The sequence below is a fragment of the Lissotriton vulgaris genome, chromosome 2_1 (genome assembly GCF_964263255.1).
Source record: "Lissotriton vulgaris chromosome 2_1, aLisVul1.2, whole genome shotgun sequence".
Taxonomy (NCBI): domain Eukaryota; kingdom Metazoa; phylum Chordata; class Amphibia; order Caudata; family Salamandridae; genus Lissotriton; species Lissotriton vulgaris.
This window is the reverse complement of record NC_141687.1, coordinates 1,398,318,290-1,398,343,590: the sequence shown is the minus strand read 5'-3', so window position 1 is coordinate 1,398,343,590 and position 25,301 is coordinate 1,398,318,290. Positions and strand designations below refer to the sequence as shown.

The 25,301-nt window shown below is 40.7% G+C and overlaps 1 protein-coding gene across 1 annotated transcript in view; it reads right to left on the bottom strand.

Annotated features, from left to right (window-relative positions):
- Positions 1–3,389: 3,389 nt before the first annotated feature.
- The window catches only part of LOC147732647 (uncharacterized), a 583,719-nt gene continuing 561,807 nt past the window's right edge, over positions 3,390–25,301 (bottom strand). The window contains exon 8 of the mRNA XM_086957159.1: positions 3,390–5,073. Within this exon, the coding sequence (XP_086813285.1) occupies positions 4,343–5,073 (731 nt within the window). The 3' untranslated portion in view covers positions 3,390–4,342. The remainder of the gene's footprint in view (positions 5,074–25,301) is intronic.

Sequence of the window (25,301 nt, the reverse complement as noted above, 5' to 3'; positions counted from 1 at the left end):
TGAGCGCAGATTACTGGCAGGGCTGGTCTGCAAGCCTTTTTAGGTCTCGCCTAGCGAATGCAGCGCAGCCGCTTCGCTTGGCCTCTATTGTTATGGCTTTCATTCACGAAGGGAGACAAACCAGGTGCGCGCCTGGACAGGCGATGTGCACATGCATGGTGTCTCCTCTCTGGCATCTCCTTTGTAGTGATAGGAGCCTTTACACGCTCCCACGGCGAGCTTGATTTATTAGCTCTTGTCTGTCCTTTGGAACCTCTCCAAAAGTGCCCGAGTATCTATTTCCGATCACGAGCTGTACAGCAACAGAATGATGTTAACTTAATTGGCTCATCCCACAGTTGGCCCGGAAACTTCCTGGTAACAACAGCACTGCTGTGCATTGTAAACTCCACAGCGTAGTGCACATTTCTAAGTCTGCACATACCATCCGGTCTTTTAAGAATGTAATGTTATTTACATTTTCATCTATTGCAATACAATGATGCTGCTCCTGTAATGCATGTTCATAGTTTGGGTTTTGTGAGCTTGTTACTGCTGTGTGTAAAGAGAAAAAAAAATTCACTACACAAAACTCTGAACTAATGGTTCTGTTTTTTTTCTTGTTTTTTTTGAGTGTGCAGTTTTTTATAAATCTAACTTGAGCTGAAGGTACTGAAGCACTTTACATGAGCATCAGGTGCATTGCACAAGGTCACATGCATGTTATTTAGGGTTGGGGACCAACACATTCATTTATAGGCATAGTAGGGTTAAGTAATGTGCCCACTGGATGTTGTGCTGATGGCTTGACTCGAACTTGGTTCCACAGTTTCAAAGTCAGCAACTTTGGCCACATCTTCACCCTTCGTGTCACAACTACCCACCAATGGTAACCACTCCAGCAATCAATAAACAGGCAACTTTCATTAGTGAAAACAACTTGATCCCAATATACTGGCCATTCTTGTTTGTTAGTTTTGCGGTGGAGGCTGACCGATTTTAATCAGATGTGAGTGTTTTTAACTGACATGACACTCGTGAGCTCGGGATAAACTGAAATTCAGCCTAGATTTTATCTGCCCCGGCTGGGCACAGAGTTTGAGTGCAGTAAAAGTCGAAAAGATAAGGTTTTACTGGGCAGTTTTTATCTGCATTAACTGAAAACTCACTGACAGGACAAGTTCAACGTGGTTCATCTTCTGTGCCAGCCCTGGCCTCCTCTCTGTCCTCGGAGCTGTCTCTCCCTATGGTTTCACTCTTGCGTCTCCAAATGTGCCTTCAGTTATTATTTCACATTCTCTGCGTCATGGCGATTTTTACTTCAAAAGAGGCTGTAAGTGCTGCTGTGACAGAGGCACATGTGGAATTTAAAATCTGAGGAATAACTCATTAGAAGCCGAAGAGAGGGGGTGCTGTTCTGCTGAGAAGCAGACCACCTGACCCCCAGGTCTCATTAAACATGGTGCTGTCCAAAGGCGTCCCCTCCGAGCACCTGTTCTCATTGTTTCTTTAAAAGCTCTTTGGGGATACCCACATATTACATTTTTTGCTGTACATATTGTACTTTTTTCTGATTTGTTTAATAAACAGCTTTGAAAAACAAGCAACCATTGGCAAAGCCAATAAGTCTCCACTTTGAATGGAGCTGACCAACCTTTTGGCTTCACCAATTAATTGTGGCAATGCTGAATAGCATCAGCAAAAAAGAAGAAAATGGAAAGCAACACAGAGTAAGCATGGGGCGATATGATATGGGGGGGCAAGAAAAAACATCCACTCCCTCAGAATGTTGAAAGCAAAAGAAACAAGCATTTGCAATGCAATAGGTCTCGCAGGTACGCAAGTTTGAGCTATTGACATCGCAAAAAACAATGCCTTTTATATTTGTTTTCGTTTTAAAAGCATAAAAGGTATTGTCATTTACAAGGACAATAGCCTAAACGTGCGTAACTGCGAGACCTATTGCATTGCAAATGCTTGTTGAGGCTAGGGTTTGTGTTGTAGGTCTTGGTATTTTAACGGGAGACTAATTCTCTCTCGTTGTCCCTGTAGATTTCGGTTTCCAGCAGGCGATTGGCACTTGAGCTCCGAAGGCAGCTTCATACAAGGTCAGTTTGTGTCACAGGGGTATTAGCAAGACTACTTTTTCAATTTTTAGAAACGGTACGATGACCTTGTATTCATGCATTTTTTTAGCAGGTGCAGAAGTACATGGGCATTCACGAGGAGCATAGTTTTTGTAAGTGGATTTATGCAATGGGCATAGATGTTGACACCTCACTCTGGTTTGATCACGGTACTTGGAAGCTAGTTGGTCTCGAGGGCATTTTTTCGTTATTTTGAACACTGTTAATTTTGTTTTTTTCATGTGCATAGGGAAATACTGAACATGTAATGTACCTAATGATATGTATGTGTATCAGTATCATGAATTTCAAAACATCATGGTTGTGGCATATATGATTATATGTAAAATGCAAAAGATTAGACATTGTTTTAAACGCTTCCTTGCATATTTTCTTGTAAATATTTTGTCTGCATTCTTTATAGAATCAAGCCCCTGAGGAAGGGCCACATCGGCCTGAAATGCATTGGGCACAGAAAAGAGATTTCTTCATGGGCCTAACAAGAATGTTCTTTTTGGAATAAGAATTAAGTTTCTGTGATTTGCAATAGAATAAATATTTGTTTTATTTGAACCAAAAAACACAGTGTATAGTTTGATATAGTTGGAGTTACAAATGTAGTAAATGTGTTAGCAATTATTACAAGATTTTGATAGCAACTGCTTAGTAGTTACAGTGCGCAGAGGTCAAGCGTTAAGACTTGAAATATGATGGAATAGATACTGGCATGGCCAGACAGCATGCCAGCCCCTGCAGCACGCTTTGTGTAAAAGTTTGAAAAAAAGAGGTATAGCAAGAATTTAAAATTAGGAGTGCTCCTCTAGTCATCATCAAATCACAGGCTTACTCCCATGAACACTAATAGCTGCTGCAGGTAAGCACTTTAACCTATATCTGCCCAAGTAACCAGAGTGAGCGGTCCTCCTATACCTTCTTGCCATTTGCATTTACCTGGTTCCCAAGTGCTGGTTAACTCACAAGCTTGTCAATCACTGGACAGCTTGCACACAAAAAAACTTAAAGCAGTTGCAGGCTTGCATTTTAATCTATCGCTGTCCTTGGGTATCTTGAGAGCGTGGCTTAAGTGGGTAATCAGCATCACCAGGGGAACATCTTTTGAACTATTAGACTTACTTTACTGGCCTTTTTACACCATGATCAGCTTGTTTTATATTTTATTATTGATGTTTTTGAATGAGATCAATTAATCAAATACAAATAAAGACACATTTGATAGACCACTAAAAAGCATATAACATACTCTATTCCAAAAACATAATTACATGGTAAAAGTGCATTTTATTATGCATTATTTTATGACTAAGTTCAGTCAGAAGCAGTAACTCACAGATAGACCTTAATACATTTCCCATCCATTAATGAGCTACATGGTAAACTCCAAAAAAGACAGCATTCCATAAAAATCAGTGGGGTTAGCAGGTTTTATGGATCTTGTGATATAATTGGTTTGTACTTCTCAAATGCCAGGAACCATCAAAGATTTGGAGCTTGCCCATTTAGTAGCTGCAAGTTTTTTGATTTACGCTTCATACTCTTGGTGAGTGGTATTGAACCTCTTGCATGTAACCAACAGAAGGTGATGAAGGGCTTTTTTGTTTTTATGGGGTCCTCAATTTTTTTGCTCCCTCTATAATAAAATACCTCTCTGCAACCAAAAAGGGTAGGCAGAATCGATGCAAGAGGTTTCAGTTGTTTAGAACAAAAGTAAAACATTTGGTGGGATATAATTAGCTGATTATAAGCTGCTCACTATATTCTGAACATGGTATCTACCATTGAACCAGTATCTTCCTTTTCAGTTTAGATAACAATAGATGTTCAGCTTTGGATGCATTTAATTTTGTACATAGGATGCTCTCTGCAAGTCACTCCTCGAAAGCAGAATTTCAAAGGCAGGAGAGTTTTGGTGGAGGATAGCTTCAGGTTAAGTTGTGTATCATCCATGTACTGATGAGTGGAGATGCCCAGACTGCCAATCTTACTACCAAGTGGCTCCAGTTGGGGTATGTTTGGTTACTTTTTTATTTAATTATTTATAGACACAAGTTATTTAAACATTTTGTGGCAAATTTATGGATGCCACAATTCTGGACTTTTAGGTTTGTAATGACTTTTGATCTTTCCTCGATGGCATCTTTCGCCCACCAGTTATTATTTATAGACACAAGTTATTTAACCATTTTGTGGCAAATTTATGGATGCCACAATTCTGGACTTTAAGTTTGTAATGACTTTTGATCTTTCCTCGATAGCATCTTTCGCCCACCAGTGTGTATCCTTCTGTGTTCATTAAGAATGTCTTTCCGGCTGAAACATTTCTGGCAGACCGCACATGTATAGGGTTTTTCACCTGCATGTGCCCTCTGATGTCTGTTTAGATCACCTTTTTGAGTGAAGCTTTTTTGACAATCAGGACAGGTGTATGGTTTCTCACCAGTATGAGTTCTCCAGTGCCGATTAAGATCACACTTTACACTGAAGCTTTTCTTACAGATAGCACATGCGTATGGTCTTTCCTGTAGACTTATATTGGTCTGTGATTTCTTCAGAGTTGTTAAGGCACCATTGTGTCTGAGGTTTATCTCATATTGAGTACAAACATATGGTCCTGGCACTTGCTTTGCCTTTTGATGATAGGTACTTACAACCCCATTCCTCAGATTACTCTGACATTCATTATATGCATTTGAAATTCCTGTTTTAGTCAAGCCCTGGAGTCCATTTTCTTGTGTAAGATATCCAAAATCACTTTCACATAGCATTGTTTTCTTTACTTCGAGTTCCAGATGATTTTGAGGCCATACTTGGCTTTTGTAATCAGGTAGTTCTATGGAGCTTTGAAATGTTTTCCCATCTGCCTCTCTCGATAAAGATATAAACGGTTGTGTATTTCTGGTACAAGTGACAGCATCTGCATCTGTACACTGTCCTGTAGTGAATCCATCACCTGTTGGATTAAAGTAAAACATCCTGTTATTAATCTTCAGAAGTGCATGTACCAATCAATGCATCTCAATAAAAAAAACGTGACTCCAAATGAATGATTTAACTAGACAAAACGTGAACAGAAATTCAACTAACATTCAGTACTGATGTATGTGTTCATTCACTTGTGTTCTCCATACTTAATCCTCACACCTTCATTTGCTAAAATTTCTTTTCTGGAAAGGTAATGGCTACTTTAAAGGAAAGAGTAGAAATGGCTTTCTGAAAATGCTGTTCTAGGTAATTGTTGATTGTAAACAGCTAGAAGTATTTAAAACTTAGTTTTCGTTTTTATTCACAGCAAAGTTTTGGCTTGGACATCAGATAGGAATCACAAATTGAAGATGTTTCACAGATGTACACTAAAGGTGTATTACAGATAAAACATTGTGAATACCAAAACTCTACAGTTGTCCCACTCTGTCCCTCGTTCTGTGAGATACCTATAGGGACTATCCTATCACCCACTTTATCTAAACATCACATTTTCTATTTATCATCATCATCATTAACTTTATTTCGATCAGATAGATAAAAAAAAAGTACGCAGCACAAGTAATAAAAACAAAATATAAAAACATTATAAATAAATAAGGTAAAAAGCCATGCCATAAAACAGTTTTACGAATGCAGAAATACAATGAGGTATATTTCCCACGCCTGATCCACAGTGCATACCAAAATTTTGAGAGGCCAAAGACCATTACTCTTCGAGTGTCAGTGCACAAGACTCTCAGCACCTCCAAGTAATGATTCGGGCCTACAAGTCTACACAATGGAAGTATCCATTTTATCAGCAGGGACGAATAGTATGGGCAAAAGAAAAGTAGATGAGCAATGGATTCCTGGCATGCTTTACACACAGGGCACAAATCATCAATAAAGGCATTACAGGACCACTTAGAACCGAACAGTTTGGTGGGTATAGTCTTAAAGTGGAACTGTAAAAACAATTTGCATACCAAAGGATGAATAATTTAATCAATACTTGTCTTGAAACAGGGAATTGTTTTAAAATTTAAAAATAGTTTAGTCGGACTGGACACAGGTTTTTACAGGTCCTTTACAAGTGCCATTTCCAAATACATTTCTTTTAGCTTTGCCCTCGGTATTTGGGCCATGCTCTCTGGGTTGGACCAAAAGGCCTCCATCCCCTTCCTCCCTAGTAACTCCCTCAAGGAGGTGAACCACCTGATCGATGCAGCCCTGGGAAATTTCAAAATTTCTGACAAGGCCACACAATAAGATTCTAACTCTTCCACTGGCCACTGTTAAAAGCTTCCAGTTTAACTTGTGTGCCACCTGACTATGAGCAAGATCCTTATAAAGAGGTATCAAGGCGGAGCTAGAGGGGAGATCTACCAGTGATCCTAGGAAACTATTTTCAATCGTTGTTGGGCAGGTTGAATTGCCAGTGCCCCACAGCTCTGCACCATAAAGTAAACAAATGCCACATATAATCCCCCCCTTAACAGCTACTTCCTTCCAAAAAACACACAGAAGACGGAAGGCCTGATCCAGGGTACTGACTTTTGTATGGAAGCCTGCCTGGAAATCACTCAGGATTTGAAACTCAGACATCCAACCCTGTATCCTCCCCAGAATCTGTTTACAATTTTTTTTTGTACGGAGTCAATGAGGCTAATCGCCCTGTAACTCCCCGGCTTGGTTCTGTCCCCTTCATTGTAGATGGGCACTATCTCTGCAATCTGCCTCAATGATGGTATGGCAGCACCAATCAAATTTGTTTCCAAATTCATATAGGAACCCCAGAGTGGGTTATCCTCTCTATACAGGTCATTGGGAATTTCGTCTGAGCCAGGGGGCTCACGCGGGCTCACAAGAAGCAATCGCCATTTGGGTTTCCTCACATATTTTGGCAAATATAAGTGTGGGACTGACCACACACATTCCCAGTCCTCAGTCAAATCAAGAGGATCAAGGCCAAGAGGTTCAGAAGTACAGGTAAAGTCACGCCCCACTAGTCCAGGAACTCCATCTGAGTACTCAGTCAGAGCCTGATCTAGAATGTGAATTGTGAAAGTTTCCTCCAGGGGCGGCTCACTCTATTATAAACATTACACATTCTGATCTTCCAACCACTATATAAGATCAGCTCAAAGGCTAAGATATCCAGCGAGTTGACATGGAGGAGCCTAACTTAAACCCCAAGCCATTTTTCACCCAAGCAGCTAGCCCTCCGGAGGGTCTGCCCTGCTCTTTCTGGGTAGCGTCAATCCATAGGCAGAACAACCACTTATAAAAGATGTAGGCAAACACCAGGCTTCCTGAAATAGGAATACATTAGAAGAGTCTATAAGGGTACAACACTCTGGGTCAGAGAGTAGTTCTGCAATCCCTGCCATGTTTCAAACTAGTACCTTTAGGGAAAGGGTAGACTGGAGCCCCTCCTACCGCAGTGCCATATCTGGGGGTCATACCGCTATTTACATTTACAGTGATAGGCTTGCAACAAGTCTGAGTATTAAATATTGAACCTCTGGGTATTGGGACTTCTGATGGGAGCAGAGTCAACAAGGGCCCTAAGCACCCTATGCTTTTTTCCCGGGGTCATTGTGCTGCCATGTTGCAGTCATCTCTGGCCATTCACTACACCACGAGGGCAAGACGAAAATCCGGCCCCAGTGTATCTATGGAACACTGACTCCAATCTTGATGGGCACCTATACCTAATGGAGATGGATGTGTTTGCAGAAAGGATAGAATGTGAATCAATCGCCAGTAACCGAGTGCCCATATCCTTATCATAAAATGTAACTTCTATTGTGTCCCCAGAGGCCCCAGATAAATAATATCTTTCTACAGATTTGATGTCATTCCTGATGATGGAGTAGAATTGGCGGGTAGATCTCAACCAGTGAGTGACTTTATTTTTTAACAAATCATGATCTTCTTACCCTGCCCTGGAGAGTTTGGGAACTTCAGTCAGATAAATCACATCTTGGCACCCTGGACCCTAGGTCGCGTATAGACTCGATCCTTCACTAACCTCATCCACAGAGTCCCCCCACACCCTAGCCTGGGAGCACGCCCTTCATCCAGTGTCACCTCGCCTCTGCCTGGGGCCCTAGGTCCACCCCTAACCTTGCCAACTCCCAGCATGTTCTTTGCAGTTAGTATAGATGTGTAATTCGGTGGTAATTACTAGTGTGATCTAAGGGTTTATGTAAAGTACTTACAGGAGCAATTTTGTAGGGAGGTTCAGCATACGCACAAGAATGGGGTCGTATGCACCTATCCTCTCTTACCAATTGTGTCTCAGGTGAGGAGGCTAACAGAACCCTTTGATGAACCCCCTTCCCACAAACTGTTCTCTCAGTTAGGGTACCAACCTCCATTCTAAAGGCAGGAACCTCCTCTCTCAATGACTCAATTAGCAACTTCAGTGGATTTACTTCACTATCATGGACTTTTCAGGGTATATCGGGATCATCTAATCCAGCTTTTAACCTCCCCTACCTCCTCATGGACAAGGACATCGAATCTGTTGTGACACTCAACATTAGCAACATGTGTCACGCTAGAGGACCCTATCCGCTCAGAGGATAATACCAATATAGCAGAATCAGGACCGAAGCAAAGGGTTTTTTTAACAAACCCTTACTCCTCCTTTTGAGTGTTGGTTAGACATTTGCGGTATTAATTTTGCTGATGTTTTCCCTAGAGATAGCTTGGGTGAGATGGTTGGCAGGGCAACAAGGTTGGCGTCACTACTTGTGCTGACTAGGATACCTAGCTGAGAAGGGGAACTCTGGGTGCCGGCATCAGCTATTTCCTGGCACTCAGTCAAAAGCGCCTCTATCCGATCCATACTCTCATGGCAAACTACGCCAAGAGATTTCTTTTTCTTTTTAGCGTTTTACATACCATGGACCATGACCTTTTCTTTTACCCATCTTTTTAGTGGCCCCTCTATTGATTACATTGTTTTTGACCCCTGCGCTCTAAAGGACAAAACACCACCACCGTCACTCAATCCCCAAACACTGAAGAAGGATAACCACCTAAAAGTGGTATAGATGTCTACTTTGAAACATGTAATTTCAATTGAGAAAAGGAAAAAAAAATAATACCAAGTAGAGACAGATAAACCAGTTTGCTGCAGGGAAAACCGAGGGGGGGTTAGCCCTTCCCCCGCCTCGTCCTGCCGCGGAAGGGAGCAGACGGACCCGCCCTTGGCACGCCTGCCCGGAGATTCTTTTATGCCACTGCGGCGTGTTTGCGGTGACACAGCACCTCTTGGTGCAAGGGTCAATGGAGATAGAGTCCCTGGCTGCCTCCCATGACAAAGTGCCTGGTGCAAGTTCAATGACGGGCTCCTGCCCCACGGGAGCCTGCGGGTTCTTTTATGCGCCTTCGGCACATTTGAGGTAACTCAGCACCTCCTGGTGCAAGGGTCGAAGGGGGACAGAGTCCCCGGATGCCTCCCGCGACAGAGTTCCTGGTGCGATTTCAAAGACGGGCTATTGTTCTATTAATGCATGAAACATCTTCCCTCCTTTTTTACGTCTGATCTATAATCCTTTGGTGGAGAAACTGTTGAAGACCCATTTGTTTAGTGACAAACTCCATTATGCCTTTACTTTACAATGTTGGTCTATCTTAATCTTAAATAGACTATTTAGCCTTTTCTATCATATTTACCTAAACATTTTACTGTTCGGTTTGGTTAGTACCATGAATCACTTTTAGCGAGCTCCAGGACACCCCCAAGTGTAGCAGCATGCGTTATAAAAATAATAAATACCTGTAAAAATAATGGCACCACTGGGGTCGCTTGGGACACACTTATCATTCCTCTGCACCAGAATACAGAAGATGACCAACTTTACAAAAACTTTTCCTAGCAGGAAATTAGCTTTGATCAGAGATCATAAGTTAGGCAAATTTGATGAATGGATGGCAACTTTTTTTCATTCAAACAAAAAGGGGCCATCTTACATTTGGTGGACCAGCTACTGACTTGTGGTGAAGGCTGTGTTATATGCTGTAAATGCCAATCTCTAGGATAAAATAAGCAATTTGAAAGAAGACAAGCTGTCATTTGCAAGAATTAAAGGTATCTTTATTGTGCATTCACTTACAGATCACTTGTTCTTTGTCAGGAGTTCCCTCGCCAGACCAAACCAGAAGGCCCTTTAAAATAGCTCACCTGTATAAAATCTGACTTGTAATAGCGAGTGAGCAGGTTGAATTCTCGTTGCCTGGTATTGATGGTTATGGTTAAAAGAGTACTCCTAGATTTTCCATTATAAGGGGACTAATGCAGTCTGAAATTGCATTATATGTTCTTGGTATTGCTTATCTTGTGAACTACTTCAGAAAAAAGTTGAACACTGGATGGTATAAGCAACTTGGAGAGGAGAGTGGTACTCTGCTTTGGAATGTGGCTACTATGCAAACAAGACAGATGGTGTCTGTTTAAGTTCTTCCTATAGCGTGTCAAGACTCTTGGCTCAGGGTGGAACAGTGATTTACAGAGAGTGGCATCGATATTACTGTGAACAAGTAAAAATTAGGACATAAAAATAGACGTTTCAGTTTGGGTGTCAATCAAGCTGTTTGGCAAACCATTACTTTGCAGACCTCAATAAAGGTCAGGGTACGCTTTTGATGAATAAGAGGCATATTACCTATTCTATTTCTAATCTTATACCCCTATCAATATATCCTCTACATCCACTCTCTCATTCATCTCAAACCCCATTCAACTACTAGACACCCAAAATAGCCCTTTCTAGACTCTCCCCTACTCTACCCCTCCTTGCACCAACTGACACCTCTTTTTACTATGCTGATCCCCAAAACAAGCCTTTTTAAACTCTTCCCTCTGACTCTTCCCCTCCACATCCCTTTTTACTCATCCCAAGCCTCCCACTGCTGCTATGACGACTCAAAAAAAAAATCTTAATCGTTCACTTTTCTATCCCTCCACTATCCTTTTCAATCAAAATAAGACTAACATGTCAACTTATCAAATTTCATAAGTCACTATACAAATTCACCACTAATCCTTTATGGGTTCCGAGTAGCGAAAAAAAGCGCTTCAACACCTCATTGGGGGTAGCAAGCACTATGTAAATGCAACCCTTTTCCCTCCTCTATCCCTCCGCTATCCTTCTAAATTCAAATAACTGACTAATATCCACCACTCAAATTACTTTCATATTTCACTATACTAATTCACCACTAATCGGCTACTCGACGAAAAATCATCCAGTTTTCAAATTATTTTCATATTTCATAATACTAATTCACCACTAATCCTTTATAGGTTCCGGAGTCGTGTGTTACTCGCCAAAAATAGCGCTTCAACACCCCATCTGGGGTAAAAAGCGCTATATAAATGCAAACCTTTTTCCTTCTTCTATCCCTACGCTATCCTTTTGAATCCAAATAACTGACTAACCTATCCACGACTCAAATTACTTTCATATTTCACTAAACTAATTCAACACTAATCCTTCTTGGGATCCGGAGTAGCGTGCTACTTGCCGAAAAAGTGCTTCAACGCCTCATCAGGGGTAGTAAGCACTATATAAATGCAATTACAATACAATACCCTACTGGTAGTAGGCAGACAACCACATTTATAGACACCTTTCATTGTAACAAACACTGTTTTCCCCTAAACAGCTCATGCATGCATGCTGGGAGCTGCTTCTGTGGGGAGCAAACACCATGATAGCAGGGCCATCATGCTGTGTTAGAACTGTGGTCAATTATGTACATAATGCTCCATTTAGTGGTCTCATGTAACTAATGTCCCCATTTTTCCTGGAGATTTATTAGAGAGCACTTGGAACACTTAAAACGCTTTCCGTGCTAGCAAAGGTATTTTCGTTCACATGACTTATAGAGCAAAAAACCTCTCCCATGATGAGGAATGCACAATATAAATGACTGGACTAAATAATTGAAATATGTTTTGTATTTGATTTCTCAGAGGCTTTAGAAATCAATATTAAGTCCATATACTCATTCTTGAGAGTATAGTAAAGGAGTGGTTAAGCCCATAATGTTGGGTGTTTTTGTGAAACTGAATTCATAAAGCACTCATGGTCCAAGCACAAACAATAAACAACCCACATTATAATGGCTAGAAGCAGCCCTCAATCCAGCATACAAGCCCCTGACAAATGCTCTGAGTAATGGGGTTGTTCCTTGGGGCTCCAACTAACATGATCAGCCAAGCAGCAAGGTTACTGTTTGAAAACATTAGGAGCTGTTGTACTGATTGGACGTAGGTCCAATAAATGCCCCAGGAAGAATAATTATCTTTTTTTCTGATATAGTTTTAATTAGAAACGTGTAGTCGTATTGCAACGCACAATAGCTTTCGTCATTACATAGCGATAAGATTGGATTTTACTGGAGTTTTAATTGGCTATATTGTAGAGCTAGGAAGTCGCTGTTGGCATGGAGCGCAGCAGGTTGCAAACCCAGTGCTATCTCAATAAATCCCCACAACTCTTGCAGTGACTGCCATTTCTTATTACTGGCGATGGGTATCAGTGTAATAACTGTGGGCAGATCCACAATGCTGCCGTCGCATTGCACAATGGCCTCAAGACATTCATCAAGATGAATCAAATTCCCTGTGCAACAGAGAAGTTGGGCAACCGTGCATCGGGAACGTAGGGTACGCGAGGCTACACTGTCGAGCAGAGGAGCGTGTGGTGCATAGATATCTTCAGCCTGGAGAAATTAAACCACACCTCGCGGTGCATGTACTGATACAAAGGTCAGGAAAGCCCTTGATGCCCCAAAGCACTGCTCCCTCAAGTGGATATCTACAATATGTATCACATTGCATCATTATAGTGTGTTCTCCTTGCTGGGAAGGGAGAAGAGTTAGGTATTGAAGAGTGCTGGGGGCTGGGCTTGGATGCAGTAGAGTACTTTAGAAAGTAGTCAGAAAAAACGTGAGGTGACCTTGTAAACTGACATTAATCAAATCAACGGACGCTACAGGAGAGGTGGGTAATCTTTTGAATAATACCGAACAATTGAGGGCTGATACAGCTGTTGCAAACTAACATGTGAGGAATATGAACCTTCTAGTGTGTGATGTGCATAAAAACTTGATGCTTAAAAAGTAATATTTTTAATGTTAATGCTTTATTCTTATGAATAGATAGACTTGCCGGCAACCTACAAATCTTACGTGTTTTTTTTCAGGTTTCGCCTGCACAGCGTTTGCAAAATTTCTTGTAAATCAGAACCACCCCTTTCAGATATCTATCTCCTGGTTCCGGCAACTCAACTCCAAATTAAGCTGCTTCCTGTGGCATGATCAAGCTGCTAGGGTAGCACTTAAAATGCGCTTCCAATCGACTTATTGTGGAGGTATAGCGACCCCTGATATCCAATCATATCATGCAGCATCTCACCTCTTGGTCTTGAACGACTGGTGGTATGTAATTTGCAAAGACCTGGCATACCAAGTGGAGAAGTGGCCTATGGGAGATGTGTTGCCCCATACACTTCTATACACACCAAAAGAGCTACAGAAACTGCTGTCTGCCACGCGTGTGGTCTTCAGAGTGTGAAAAGAATCAATGTGCAGGATGGTGTGGTGGAGACGATTGACAAGGGAGACACCCCTCTGGCAGAGCGGCCTTATGCCACAAGTGTCCACATTAGTGGGGTTTAAACAATAGGACACCATAGGCATTGCCACATTGAGGAATGGCATGCGCGGCACCACCATGAGATCCTTTGAGGACCTCAGAAATGAGTTTGCCATGTCGCACATACAATTCTATAAATATCCGCAACTGAGACATGCCTTATCCCCTTGTATTGCACATTTGGAGTCTCTCCCAGAGTTTAGCCCAATTGAGGCAAAAGGTTATTATGGGGGCGTTTAGGGGATCATAATACTTCAAAGATATATCAAACATTAGTGACAAACCTCTCCACGACTTTAGATTCAGTTCAGGAAAAATGGCTAACAGACTTGGGTCCCCTTGATAGTGACGATTGGATAGAGGCCTTGGAATACCCGAGATATGCTGCAATAGCATCTCGCCTCAGACTTATCCAGTTTAAGTGTTTGCATCGTGCTTATTCGACCACATACCGGCTTTGGAGGGCGGGGCTGATAGATTCCCCTATGTGCCTACAATGTGACCGTGAGAAAGGCACACTTCTGCACATAATTTGGGATTGTACTGTACTTGGAAGGTTTGAAGGGGAGTTACTCGTTGATTATCAGAAGTGCTGGGTAGGGACATACCTCTCTCTCCTAAGCTTGTTCTTTTGCATGCCACGGACGAAATTGGGGGAAATATCTATAAAAGACACCTGTTATTCTGGGATTTTACCCTCGCAAAAAGAGGTTTAGCGAGGGCATGGAAGGATCCGGATCTGCCCAAATTGGGTGCTTGGAAGGCTGGCCTTGACTGGTGTATGGGCCAGGACCAGCCTATTTTTAAAGCGCGGGGTAACCGCAGAAGCACTTTAAAATATGGAAACGTTGGGCAGATTTCAGGGGTCTCCTACTAGAGCCTCCCCCACCATAACCTGCAGAAGTGGAAACCATTTGAGGACACATCACAGGACAAAAATGTTGCTACACCAGATTATGACACACATGGAATGGCTTGATGGGTACGATCTTTGGTCTATTATTCGGTATAAGACCCAGTTGTTTGTAATGTTAGGGGCTGTCGTTTAAAGACCCGAATTGTCTATTTCTGTGTTTCAGAAATGCTATATAGAAGTCACCTGCTCGAAAACTATTATACTCTTGCTTCTTTGTAACAAATGTGATTAATGTATTTGATGATTCAATAAAAAAAGATTATCGAGAAAAAAAAATCTCTTGTGAATAAAAAAAATGTAAATCTTAAAAGGGGCTTAGAGCTGGCCATTACTTAACTTCACTTACTATTGGTTGGCTCCTACGTTACTTTAATTTCCTTTCTTCATTTTGGTCAACAGCTTCTTTTGGCTATGTTCTAGACTTTTCTTCCTCCAAGCCATGGAGCTTGGACTAAGTACTGCTTCCTGTGGCTGGTGCGCTTCCATTGACCAGCAGGCACTCTTTTTTATGTACTTTTGCACATGCACTCAGAGTTCATGTCTCTTCATTCTACCTCTATCAGCCGTGCACTCTTCACCGCGGTCTCCAACTCTTCTCTGTGTTTTGATTAACCCCTGACCCTCCTCCTGCTCTCTGTTGCATTTTGACCCACCCATAACAGTCTAAGGTCTCCAATGCTCACCCCATCTCTCCTCTAAATCTGTCTGTCCTCTCTCCTTGTTTAAAATCTGCACTCCATTTCACCTGTCTCTCCCCTCTTCCACACTGCTTCCTCCATCCAAACCCAGTAATGTAACAAAACCTTAGGCTCCCCTGTCACTAAAGGTAACCCTAACATCATCATGGACCTATCATAGCCCATGCAACATGCCTCATGTTATCAGTTTGAGTTTCAATAATACTTTTTTAAAATGATTTTTTATTGTAGAGCAGAAACATTTACATAATAATGTCAATTACTTACACACATATCTATAGCTATACATAGTAGATCACTGACAATATTGTGCTAAACAATATCATTCTCAAACAATAGACAACATATAGATTTTTAAATATAACGTTTAAAGTAATAAATGTTTACTATTTTCATATATAAATGTAATATAATGTAAAGTAAACATATTACACTCATATTTAATACTAAGTATATACTTATATAAACACATGTGTGTGCACCTGCCTCAATTTCCTAGTTTGTCAATTATCATTTCGTCCCATGAGACAAGTAGCACGCAATAATCACAACAATGAGTAATGATGAAGAAATATCAAAAAGCACAGAAGCCAGGGCGGATACCTTTGCCTTTAAAGACACTGAAGCCAATCGCATATACGCCTTAATTAGGGAAGAAATATCACAAGAATCCTCAAGCCGCAACAAGGAACAGAGCATAAGACAATTGATCTACTTGACAAAGAGACAAATCATTTAAAAGGTACATGCCAGTACTCTTATAAAATAGCACCGATCTCAAGGTATACCTAGGGGTCTAAGAATCACCCTCAAACCTTCTCTTTGTAAAAACTCTAAACCCTTCCAGGACAAATGGTTCGCAATCTTGAATAAATGTTCGTTGGATCTTATTCTTTTAATAATTGAGGAGCTATCAGGAATATTGGAAGAACTGACTAAAGAAATCGCAGAAGTATCAACAGAATGAACAAACTTATTGACAACGGAGGAACTATCAAAAACTTTGGAGGATATGAAGGATCAGATGGAGAGACACACGAGAGATATCAATGAAAGGAAAATTCGAAAATTTAAAAGGGACACCCTGGATTATAAACTCGGGGAAGTGTACACATTGGCCGACATATATGCCCAGAAAAGAAGAAATAATCCTTATTCACCCAATACAGACACGTCATCATCAGGTAGTGACACTTCACAAAGAACACAAAGAGCACAATCAAACGCAAGAACAGAAGATACCTCACAGTCAGAACAACCAACCACAAGCGCCCCAACTGAAAGGAGTCCTTTTTTAGAACAGGGCCAAGCCCAAAAAGGAGACCCAGGAGAGGAAAGAACAAAGGAAAAAGAGAAGGAACACCTGAACACGAGAAGTACGACAATACCAAAGAAGGACAGAGAAAAGAAGAAAACTCAAACTTAGATCAATTAGTGATTATTATCAGTAACCACAAGCTGAATTCATATGAAACAGAACTGTTACAAAGAGGAACATCTTTTGTACCCACGACTAATACTGATGCCCTAGAATTGGAAGTTAGCTTCTTCAAGCTAATGCGAAAATTAAGACTACGTCATTATTTCGACAATGTACTTCCCAAACAAGATAAAGAAGAAACAGACCAGTTATGAGGACTAAGAAGCACCAGCACTTTTCAAGCACCGGTTAGCCACAAAACATTGGATGTTTTTAAAAAAATAGTGAAACAAGATCTGTCACGATTGAAGCCGGTGACCCACAACAAGAGGAACATTACACAAAAAGATCTAGACACTATGAAGAAACTAGCCTCAAAATCTGAAATCACTTGCACAAAAGCGGATAAGGGCAGGGGTTTAGTCATCATGACCAGCATCATGTATGAAGAAAAAGTCATGGAACACTTAACGGATGTCAAGATATACAGGAGATTGGATGGAAATCCCACCATGGAATTCATAAAACATCTAGGATCTATCATTGAAAAAGCTTATGAAACAGGAACCATTAATGCGAAAATAAAGAATTTTTTAACTAAACACAACCCAAAGAGTCCGGTATTCTATATGATACCCAAAATTCACAAAAACTTGATGGATCCACCGCTACGTCCGATTGTTTCCACTCGTGGAAGTTTTCACGAACCCATTGGCCAACTACTTGATAAGTTTCTACAGCCCACAGTTAAGACTATGAGAACATATGTAAAATACACCACTGACTTTTTACTGAAACTTGAGACAATCATCATTGAACCAGATTTTATGCACAGCAGATGTATTTTCTTTGTACACATCCATACCACACTCATTAGGAATAGAATCAGTGGAAAAAGCATTACTTAACACGGATCTAGATCACCCTTTTCAGACATTTCTAATGGAATTAATGATGTTCACACTGTATCAGAGCTACTTCCGATATAAAGACCCTTGGTATCAGCAATTGACAGGAACAGCTAAGGGCAATAAGGCGGCGCCTGTATACGCTAATATATTCATGCGGGACTAAGAAGAAACTAACATCTTTGATGAAACAGAATAGCAGGATAATGTGAAGCTCCTAGTAAGATACATAGATGACATATTCATCATCTGGAAATCATCTAAAGAACTTTTACAATCTGCTCTTTGTAAATTTAATGACGTAGACGATCGGATACAACTCACTTGGGACATTTCTGATACAACAGTTAACTTCTTGGATGTGAAGGTATCAATCACAGATAAGGGGTTTGAAACAGATATCTTCAGAAAAAACACTGATAGGAACAATATGTTACATTTCACGAGTTTTCATCAGCCTAGTCTTAAGAAACATCTCCCTTTTTCTCAAATGGCAAGAGTCAAAAGAATTACAACTGACTAGATAAAGATGGAATCAAGATTGGAGGAAATGGCAATAAGATTCTCAAATAGAGGGTATCCTAAAAACATTATAGAGGAATCAAGAAAGAAAGTTGACACAATTGAACGGAGGGAATTACTAAAAACAACTACTAAAAAGGAAGAGACCAGGATTGTAGCTGTATCAAAATTTTCCACACTCAGTCAGAAATTCAAGAAAATTATCATAAAAAACTGGTCTATATTAAAAGTGGAAACGGATTTTCAAAAATCCTTTGAGAACATACCTCTTTTTGCGTATACTAAAGCCTGCAATCTAGGAGAAATGTTGAAAAACAGACCATCTGATATCCAAACATACAAGGGCACAAGAGCTTGTTTGAACTGTGGAAATTGTAACAGTATCATCAGAGGAAACAAAATAAATCATCCCATGAAAGGATATAAAATCAAAATCAAAGTTAATGCAACATGTGACACGGCCAATGTTATCCATGCTTTGAAATGCCGCTGTGGGAAACTTTACATTGGCAAGACTGAAAGACGTATAAAAATAAGACTCACAGAACATAAATCCAACATACGCATGAAAAATACTAAATCTACGGTGGCAATACATTTCATGGAGGAACAACATAATATCTCCCAACTGAAATATATGATACCTGAAACAGTGGAGAAAAAAGAGGGAAGAGACAATACCAAACACTTGTTACAATGAGAAAACTTTTGGATTCATAAACTGTCAACCTAGAGTCCTAATGGTCTTAATGAACGCATGGAATTATCATGTTACTAATGAATGTTTTCATTTTACTTGGCCAAAAAGAGTCAAGTCAAGTCAAGTCAGAGCATTTATATAGCGCACTACATACCCAGAGGGTTTCAAGGCGCTTAGGAAGGGGAGGTGGATTATTTGTCAAATATCCACGTTTTAAGCTGCTTTCTGAACGCTAGGTGATTCTGGGTGAGGCGAAGGTGAGCGGGGAGTGAGTTCCATGTTTTGGCAGCCAGGTATGAGAAGGATCTGCCTCCCATGGTGGTCTTGTTGATGCGAGGTACAGTGGCGAAGGCTTGGCTGGAAGAGCGGAGATGGCGGGAGGGGGTGTAGAAGGACAGTCGAGAGTTGAGGCAATCTGGTCCGATGTCGTAGAGTGATTTGTGTGCGTGGGTAAGCAGTCGGAAAGTGATCCTCTTATTGACGGGTAGCCAGTGCAGGTCTTTAAGGTGATCGGAGATGTGTTCGTTGCGTGGGATGTCTAATATGAGCCTGGCTGAGGCGTTTTGGATTCGTTGAAGTTTCTTCTGGAGTTTCGCGGTGGTACCTGCGTAGAGGGTGTTTCCGTAGTCCAGTCGGCTCGTGACTAGAGCGTGGGTGACTGTTTTCCTTGTTTCGGGGGGGATCCAGCGAAATGTTTTTTTGAGCATGCGAAGAATGTTAAAGCAGGAAGAGGATACGGCGTTGACTTGTCTGTTCATTGAGAGTGAAGAGTCCAGGATGACGCCAAGGTTCCGTGCGTGGTCTGTCGGGATGGGTGCATTTCCGAGGGCTTCCGGCCACCAGGAGTCGTCCCATGCAGAGGGGGATTTACCTAAGATGAGGACTTCTGTTTTGTCTGAGTTCAGTTTCAGACGGCTTTGTTTCATCCATTCGGCGACTTCTTTCATTCCTTCGTGTAGGTTAGTTTTAGCGGTGCTGGGGTCCTTGGTGAGAGATAGGATCAGTTGAGTGTCATCCGCGTAAGAGATGATGTTGAGGTTGTGTTGGCGGGCGATGGCCGCGAGGGGGCTCATGTATACGTTGAAGAGGGTGGGACTGAGTGAGGATCCTTGTGGTACGCCGCAGATGATTTCGGAGGCCTCGGACTTGAATGGTGGGAGGCGGACTCTCTGGGTTCTTCCGGTGAGGAACGAGGTGATCCATTCCAGAGCCTTACCTTGGATTCCGATGTTTCTGAGGCGTTGTAAAAGGGTGCTGTGGCAGACTGTGTCGAAGGCTGCAGAGAGGTCGAGGAGGATGAGGGCGACTGTGTCTCCATTGTCCAGTAGAGTTCGAATGTCGTCTGTAGCTGCGATGAGGGCGGTCTCAGTGCTGTGTTTGGCTCGGAAGCCAGATTGTGAGGGGTCGAGTGATTTGTTGTCTTCGAGGAAGGCGGCGAGCTGGTTGTTGACAGCTTTCTCGATGACTTTGGCCGGGAATGGAAGAAGCGAGATGGGGCGGTAGTTTTTGTGTTCGGTGGGGTCTGCTGTTGGTTTTTTCAGAAGGGCGGTGAGTTCAGCGTGTTTCCAATCTTCTGGGAAGGTAGCGGAGTTGAAGGAGCAGTTGATGACGTCTCGGAGGTGCGGAGCTATGACGGAGTCTGCTTTGTTGAAGATGTGGTGGGGGCAAGGGTCTGTGGGGGATCCTGAGTGGATGGAGTTCATCAGGCGGATGGTGTCCTCAGTGGAGATTGGGTTCCAGGCGTTCAGGGTGTTAACGGGGGGAAGATGGTCAGTTGATGGTGGGGTGGGTTGGCTTCCGGGTTGGTTGTCGAAGCTGTTGTGGATGTCTGCAATCTTGTTGTGGAGGATATTGTGATTCATTTTTAGTTTTGTGTAAAATCATGTCAATAGAGTTAATGTTGTTAGTGCATCTTGTTACACTACATTCATATCACTATACTCGTAGCACACCAGGTTCACCGGGGGTTAGGATACCTTTTACACAGGAGTTCGAGTCTGAGTGAGTAAAGGATGATTTTGATTTTTAATTTTACGTTTATTTTTCAATTATAAATATATATAAGTTGACCCATTAGATTAAGAGAGCTGACAATACACTCTGTAGCTGCTTTGGTGCTTTAGAACGTTCTAACACGAAGTAACTTTTCTAGTTCTTACTTATCACGTGATCGGGAAGAGAAACGCTTACCGGTGGTTTTAAATTATAAATGGAGGCAATGGAAGTGTTAGCGTTTTTCACTTGGTGGAATGTCCTTGTAAGAGAAGGAACTTGCGTCGGAATAAATAGTAGCAGGTTAGTGTGGTGATACCGATTTTTTGTTATTAGAACACGTCGTGAACCTTCATGGCTAGAAGTTGATATCAGGAATAGATGGTAATTTAGAATATGTTTGTTTTAGGTTTTCTGACCACTTTTGCACTGACTTCAGGATTGAATTAGTGAATACGCGACATGTAAGTGCTTTTGATTTTTGGAACGTACACTCACGGGCTTATAAGGCGAAGTAGGTGATGTAAAAAACTAACATCAGAACACATTAGTCACACAGGTTTAGTACATAACGGGATAGAATGATCACGATCGCATTGCAGTTGGATGCTGTTATCTACACATACCCACATGACTTTTGCTCATTATGCTTTCTATTTGTTTTATCATTTTATAGAGTTGGTTCCTGATGAAGGGCGATGTAGTTACGCCCGAAATGCATTGTATTCAAAATAAACTTTGTCTCTTATGTATTACCATGAAATGGGAATATGTGAAAGTAAGAAGCATTGAAAAGTATGAAAAAAAGTATGGAATAAAGAAAGAAAAAGTTTAAAAAATAAATGGTGTTTGGAATCCTCACTGGTACACTGAGGAGAAACAGAGTGCCCTCAGGGATGTCTCTAATGTCCCATTAGAGACACAAGCAGTGTAGATATATATAACAGAAATAAAAATGGCAAACAACAGAATGTGGCAAATCAAAAATGTGATTACATGTAAAAGTCAATTTGTGATCTACTTGATTGAGTGTCCGTGCCCACTGAAATACATAGGGAGCACAATTTGTGAACTTAAAAAAAGGATTCTAGAACATGTCCGTGCTACAATCAATAAAGATCAAGGAAACGCAGTAGCAAAAAATATGGAATCATAACGAAAGTGATTGGAAACTTCTGAAGTTTTATGCACTGGAGAAAGTAGCGCGAAGTGATCATGGTGGAAGCAGTGACAGAAAATTATGTCAAAGAGAATCACAACAAATTCTCAACATGAGAACATTTACTCCATATGGATTGAACGAAAGTGAAGAACTGTAAAGACATCTATAAACTTCGAAATGTGCTTCCCATTACTTGTTGTACATATTTTTAACAAAAGAAAACACAAATTTTATTTTTTCGCACAATAGACACTAAAACTAATCATCCCAAATGGGAATGAGAATTAGAAAGAAAGACTTCATTACACACCAAAAAGCCCACTGGAGGGCTAAACCTTTTCTGTCAAAAGATAGATCAATGAATAAATCAATGGACAAAATTGTAAATTAGTGGCCTCACAAAATAGTGTTAAGGATCAGGAAAAACAAATTAATTTGTGTCTATTTCACTTGTTGTACACCATCACGTTATTTAATTTTATGAATTTAATTTGGTTCCAGGTATTTTCAATCTTATATGTTCATTTGGCAATGACCAAAAACGAAAATAAACAATCGTAGAAAAGGTTAAGTACATCTCCCAAAATGCTTTGCGATGTTTGTAGTAAACAGGAAATGATCTAATTGCAGCTACAAGGCACTTAAATGGCTCCTTTAAAGATCGTAGCCATTATCATGATCGAGGTCTATGTAGACCTAAACGCGTCAATTTGCCTTTCACCCTGTGAAAAGAAATAAGAAAATAAAAAGCATACTTCTAAACCCTCCATGAGTGCGACCCAAATTTCTTTCCTCTGAAGAATCTTGCAAAATTGATTGCGGTCGGAATCGCCGCGGGGTTCCGCACCGTCAGAGAGCGCCGGATATCCAGCACAACTGAGCCAGCCGAGGAAGGAATATTATATATATATATATATATATATATATATATATATATATATATATATATATATATACATATATATATATTCACTGAAAAAACCATAGGTTTTAGCCCATATATAGTTAGGGATTAGCATTTACAAAACCTTAATTTACTCGCACAAAACCATAGAAATTCGCATATATAGTTAGATGCAATAACTGTATATCGCGCACCCGCAATCCACTGCTGATGATGTCACATATTACATCATTCATGACATGGTCAGTGACATCACTGATGACATCACTGATGACATCTCAAATGACATCACTGATGACATCTCAAATGACATCACTGATGACATCACTGATGACAACATCCAGTGACTGTATGTTTCTATAAAGTTAAAATATGTCTTACATATTGAAGAATGAGTGGATGTATGTGTCTGGATGAAGGATTTAGTAGGTGCATGACTGACTGTATGAGAGAATGATTAAATGTGTCTCACTGAGTGCATGGGTTAGTGACTAAACTGTCTTAATTTGTGCATCATTATATCTGTAGTTCTGTAAACTGCTGCATGTGTTGATCAGTAGCTATATGAGTAACTATATGGGTTATTGATTGGTTGCCCAAGTATTTATATGGGAGAGTGAGTGTGTGTGTGGGGGTGGCTGGGAGGTGTGTGACTCTGTGCATAGATGTGTGAGCAGTTGATTCACTAGATGTATGGGTTCAAAAGTGCATGTGGAAACAGCTGTATGGGCGGTTGACTGTCTGCATGAGTGTATTGGTGAGTGATTGGATTTCTCAGTGCTACATGTCAAAGTAAGTACATATGTAAAACACAGTACATGTAAGAGTTGACATATATAAATAACTGTGCATAAGAGCCAGTGAATGTGTGAGTGGCTGTATGGATCATTGTGAACTTGTATCAGTGATTGTATAAGAGAGTAAATATGTGTTAGTATATGTTTGATTAAGTAAGGTGTGTATAACTGTATAGTTGAGGAAAAGGAGGTGTGATTGATTCTTTGCATGAGTGACTAGGTGGGTGAGTAACTCCAAGGATGAGTGACAGTCTGTGAGAGTCTGTTTACACTGATTGTATCTAAGGTTATATTAGAGTCTGAAGAGGTTGATCGTATTATCACATGAATGATATCATCAGTGATGTGATCAGTAATGACAAATGAGATGTTATCAGTGATTTAATCAGTGATGTCATTTGAGATGTCATCAGTGATGTCATCAGTGATGTCATTTGAGATGTCATCAGTGATGTCATTTGAGATGTCATCAGTGATGTCATCAGTGAAGTCATTTGAGATGTCATCAGTGATGTCATCAGTGATGTCACTGACCATGTCATGAATGATGTAATATGTGACATCATCAGCAGTGGATTGCGGGTGCGCGATATATAGTTATTGCATCTAACTATATATGCGAATTTCTATGGTTTTGTGCGAGTAAATTAAGGTTTTGTAAATGCTAATCCCTAACTATATATGGGCTAAAACCTATGGTTTTTTCAGTGAATTTCAATGTTTTTTTAATAGCAAATATCAAAAGCTGTCAAATGTCAAGTACGTGATAGTTAAAACATTTTCGTGTTTATGCACGCTGATGTGCTTTGAACGCTGCCCCCCCCCTCTTTTCACTTAGTAGTACTCTCTCTTTGCAGATAGTGAAGGGTAGTTAACGCAGGCCTTTGCCCCCGTTGTAATCCGTCGTGCCTGCTTGTCTCTCCATTTGATTGATTGTTATCCAAGCATTTACTGTTTTAGAATTGATTCTCTTTGGTTCATTCTCTATTTACAAACAAGCACAAAGTCGCAATACTCTGTTTAGTCTTTGCAGATAGTGAAAAATCGTGTAAAAAAACAAAAGTAATCGAGCAAAATCAGTAGGCCACTAATGGGATCTCTTTTTGACCTTGCTAAAATAGAAACATTAGGAACAACCCTTCATGAGAAATACGAAACTGAACTGAGCTCCACACCATGATGGCTGCAAGACAGTTCGGCTCCGCCACCCACCCCGCCCAAAATAACGATAAACTCTATGCAAATATTATAAATATATACAACACACCAGCAAAGTAACAGGGTAAAACATTTTATTAAATAACTATTTACATAACTATTTTATACTTTTTGCTGCCTGATCCGGCTAGCTCAATCGATCGAGCATGAAACTCATGCACTCTGATAGCAAGCGTTGCTGCTGATGCTATGCAGACAAAAACTGGTTTTCAGTTTGTACATTCATCAAGATTTTTCCATCCAAGGCTGGTTGAGAGTTTGTAGAACGATGGCTTTAGATTTTCAACATACGGTGTGGT